Raw genomic sequence first — 4,331 nt, forward strand, 5'->3', positions numbered from 1 at the left:
TGTGTCTGTGTGTGTCTGTGTGTGTCTGTGTGTGTGTGTCTGTGTGTGTGTCTCCTGTGTGTGTGTGTGTGTCTGTCTGTGTGTGTCTGTGTGTGTGTCTGTGTGTCTGTCTGTGTGTGTCTGTGTGTGTGTCTGTGTGTGTGTGTGTGTGTCTGTCTGTGTGTGTGTGTGTGTGTCTGTCTGTGTGTGTGTCTGTGTGTGTGTGTGTGTGTGTGTGTCCCCCAGCTGGGGTGGCACCCCGGCACCAACCCTCGCTTCCTGGTGTAGTTGCCCGGCGTCTCCTCCCCATCCCAGCTCCTCCGTAGCCCCCTGTGTCTGGCGTCCCTGGAGCCCACCCCGATGCTCCTCCCGCCTCCTCCCCGCCCCCCACCCCAGCTCTGCTTTTTTATTTATACCCTTTTTATGTTTGTTTTTCCCTTGCAAAGGTGGAGGAGGAAGCCACAGACCAGGATAACAGGAACTGCAGTAAAGACAGTATGTGCAGCAAGGTAACGGGGCTGAAAACAAACAGCATCTGTGCTCCCTGAGCCAGCCTGTGCCCGCTCTGCTGCGGACGTAGTGTCTCTCCTGCTTCTCTGCTCCAGCTCCCCTTAGCGTAGGACACTGCCCTTCCCCAGGGGCCTCTCCCACGAGGGGACACCCCACCCCACACCCTGCTGCTTTTTTTCCCGGGATGGAGTTGACCTGGCGCTTGCCTCCCTCTTTCCCCGCGGCGGGAACGCGGCGGCCGGACTCCCGCCGCTCTTGCGAGGACCCGTGACGCCGCAGCCGCCGGCTGAGGTCCGAGCCGCGCTTCCCGTCGCCTTCCCGGAGGAGAGGGGAAAGGGGACGACCGCTTTGGCTCTGCCTTGCTTTTAGAGGACCCCGAGACTGGCATCCTGCGCAGCCGCAGGGTGGTGCCGGGGGCTTTTTCCCCTGCTGTCGCTCAGCGGGGGGCCGAGCAGAGACCTTGGGGGCTCGACAAAGGCCGTTCACAAGCGCCGGGGGGGGGGGGGAGCAAAACCCTTCGTGGTGTAGCACCTTCTGCCTGCGCCCCTCTCCTCCTCCGCGCTCCGCCGAGCCCTTTGCCCCCTTCGGCCCGGCCAGGATTTAAAGCGAAACGCTCCAACTCGCTTCGAGATACACCGGGAAGCATCGCTGCCTGCCCCCCGCCTGCCTCCGGGCTCTCTCCTGGGGGGGGGGGGGGGCTCTTGTCCCCGTAACCTGCGCCGTCTCGCCCCGTGAGGCCCCGGCCCGGCAGCCGCGGCTTCTGCGGGTGCCTCCGCCAGCCCCAAGGCTCGTGGCGGCCCTCGGCGGCGCCGCGGGCCTCGCGCTTCGCCGTCCGCCTCCCCTCGCGGCGTCGGGAAAGAGCTGCAGGTGCTTGAACGGGGCAGGGGTTGGGGTTGGGGTTGGGGTTGGGGTTGGGGTTGGGGTTGCGTGGGGTGAGGCCGAAGCCGTTAATCCCGGCGGTACCGGGAGGTGCCTCGCTGGGCTCGGCGTCGCGCCGCGGCGGCTCGGAAGCGTCGCCCCCCCCCCTCGAAGGGGGCGAAGAGCCGCCGCCGAAAGCTGGAGCAGACGGCGTGGGCCGTGGGGCGCCCGTGCAGGAAAGAGCCGCCAAAAGCGGGGGCGTGGGAGCCTCCCCCCCCCCCCCCCCCGTCACGTTTCCTCCGCCGAGCGGATCCGCCCGATAACGCCGCCGCGGGTAAACCCTGCCGTCCGTCCCCCCCCCCGGTCCCGCGCCTCCTCCCGGGTGGGCCCCGTCAGCCTCGCGAGCGGGTGGTTGACGCCGTCTCCGCCGAGCCCCCGGGGACACCGAGCCCCCCGGGGACACCGCGGGAGCCTCCCTGGGGCTCCGCTGCTCCTCGCCCCCGCTTGGGGTGAACCCCCCCGGGGACGGCGCCGAGCGGTGTCTGGCTCCGGGAGTGAAACGGCCTCGTGGAGCTGGGCGTGAGGTGGGGGACTCGTTCCCGGACCTGCTGGATTCCTCATCCCTTGAGGAATTGCTTTTCCTTCCCTCTTGAGCCGCTCGATCCTCGGTACCGAACCTCCCGGACAGGGAAAGAGATTTTCCTCCCGTTCCCTTTACAGGCGGCTGCGGGATTTCCCGTGGCGTAACAGAGCAGCCCGTGGTGGTGGTGCCTCCTCCGGGGCTCACCGGCAGCTCCCGCCACCCCCAAACCCCCCCGTGGGGGCCGCGGTGCATCCCCCCGGCCTGCTCCTGCTGCTCCCCCCCCCCCCACCACCCGGGGAGGGCAGGCTGGTCCCAGATCAGGCGCGTTTTCTGACCAGGCGCTTGGTGGTTTGTTTTATTTTTGTTTTATTTTTGTTTTATTTTTGTTTTATTTTTGTTTTATTTTTGTTTTATTTTTGTTTTATTTTTGTTTTATTTTTGTTTTATTTTTGTTTTATTTTTGTTTTATTTTGTTTTATTTTTGTTTTCCTCTCCCCGCTGTAAACTCAAGCGGTGGTTGGAATCTGGCAGCTCCCTCGCGGATGTATTTAGTGCTCTGGGAGCTGCTGACTTGCCTCCCCGACCCCAGATGCTGCCTGATAACCCCGGGTGCGCTCGGGAAAGGCACGTTGGGGGCTCAGGCTTCTGAAAGAAAAAGCCCCGCTCCTCGTCGGACCCCTGCGCTCCCCCCCCCCCTCCCCCTTGCTTGAGCAGCGAGGGGACGTGGTGGCCCCGTCGTGTCCCCGCTTCGGGGTCTGCGCGGCTCCTGGGGGGGGACGAGGGTGCCTTGGGGGCGGGTGCCGAGCTCCGGTGGGGGGACGTCGGGGTGGCTCAGACCTTGGAGGCCAAGTCAGGGGGAGGGAGACTGTGCCGTGGGGCAGGGGGGATGGTCACCGGTGACCCCCGTGGCCAAGCCAGGGCAGGGGAGGGGGGACATGGGGAAAACAGCTCCGTCCTCCTTTCACCGGGGCTTGGCCGGGCTCCGGCCCGTTCCTGAGGGAGGCGAGAAGCTCCTGCAGCCGGGAGAGGCCGCGGCATCCCGGGGGGATCCATCCTGCTCCTGGGGCTGCTCCTGGCCTCCTTCCTGGCCTCCTTTCAGCTCCCACTGGAGCTTCAGCCGCCGGGCCTCAGCCCCGTCCCGGCGGGGGCAGGATTTGCCTCCTCAACCGGCGGCCGCGGGGAGGGTTCGCTGGTGCCGGAGAAGGAGCCGGGATGCGCCGGATCGAGGGGGTCCCGGTGGGCGCCGCGGCTCTCCGGAGCAGCGCAGGCCGGGCAGGGAGGTCCCTGGTGCGGGCTCCCCTCGGCGGGCTCCCCCCCCCCCCCCCAAAAAAAAAACGCGAGGGGCATCCTCATGCCCTGGCTGGGTGCAGGGGGGGGGGGGGGGGGATGCGGTGGGGGTGTCCGGCACCCCAAGGTGAGGCAGAGCGGGGACGGTTCGGTCGCCGTGGGGCTGCTCGGTGCCGCGATCCCCGGGGGGGGGGGGGGGGGGGGGCAACACCGACAGACCCCACGGGACGTCCGCCCGCGCCGAGGACACCGGTGGGAGGCAGCAGGACTGTGTGTCCCCCCCCCAGCCTGCCAGCGTCTTCTCCCGGCTCAGCGCCAGCCCGGAGCAGAGGGACAGCCAGGGCGTCCCAGCTCACCTTCCCCCCCAACCCTGGGCCGTCCCCAGGATCCAGGCTTTGGGGGGGGGGGGGGGGGGGCAGCGGGACACCCCACCACCCCCCCCCACGGGTCCCCTGGGCGCTGGCAGGGCTGGGGGAGTCGCCGGCGGCGCTTGTAACGCCCTTTTTCTTCTCTTTCAGAACATCTTTCAGATGGTCAGGTCACAGCAGAGGGACGCGGCCACTTAGCCCCTCGTCACGGAACGAACGTAACCCCCCCCTCCCCACCCCCCCGGAGTTAACACTTAAAATTCTGTTATTGTATTAAAGCCCTTAAACTAAATATTATTAATAATAACGCCATTCGTGACCTTCACGTCTATGGAGCGAAGCGAGGCGGAGGAGCGGCGGGCTCGGCCGAGGAAGGAGGGGCCGCCGGTGCTGGACCGGGGGCTCCATCTCTGCCCCACCCCCCCCACCACCCCCCACCCCCCCCCTCCCCGCCTGGGGTCCCCGGAGCCGGATTCTGCTTCGCCTCTTCGCAGCCGGACCCGGCGCCTCGGCCCGCGGCGCCGTTCAGGCCGATGGAGGGGTGGATGTAAAGGACCCCCCCCCACCCCCACCCCCCCCCGCCCCGAGCAGCTCCCGCTCCAGCCCCCTGCACGTCTAGACGTAGATCGGTTTCTTTTAAAGTCTCGTACCGGCGGCAGTAGCTTTTTTTTTTTTTAAGCTGGTGTTTTCACGCACAATTCTCCTCCCGCCCCGTCGTGGTTTTGTAAAAACTAACCGGAGAGAGA

General features: G+C 66.5%; 1 protein-coding gene across 4 annotated transcripts in view; it reads left to right on the forward strand.

Annotated features, from left to right (window-relative positions):
- The window catches only part of SNX27 (sorting nexin 27), a 36,010-nt gene extending 32,203 nt beyond the window's left edge, over positions 1–3,807 (forward strand). For 3 of the 4 annotated variants that reach the window (XM_086478552.1, XM_086478553.1, XM_086478554.1), the window contains one exon: positions 3,736–3,807. In XM_086478552.1, the coding sequence (XP_086334678.1) occupies positions 3,736–3,783 (48 nt within the window). In that variant the 3' untranslated portion in view covers positions 3,784–3,807. Of the gene's footprint in view, positions 1–425; positions 489–3,735 lie in introns of all 4 variants that reach the window. The other variant, XM_086478551.1, reaches the window with a different exon arrangement.
- Positions 3,808–4,331: the final 524 nt, after the last annotated feature.

This window comes from Leptosomus discolor, chromosome 26 (assembly GCF_034619465.1).
Source record: "Leptosomus discolor isolate bLepDis1 chromosome 26, bLepDis1.hap2, whole genome shotgun sequence".
Taxonomy (NCBI): domain Eukaryota; kingdom Metazoa; phylum Chordata; class Aves; order Leptosomiformes; family Leptosomidae; genus Leptosomus; species Leptosomus discolor.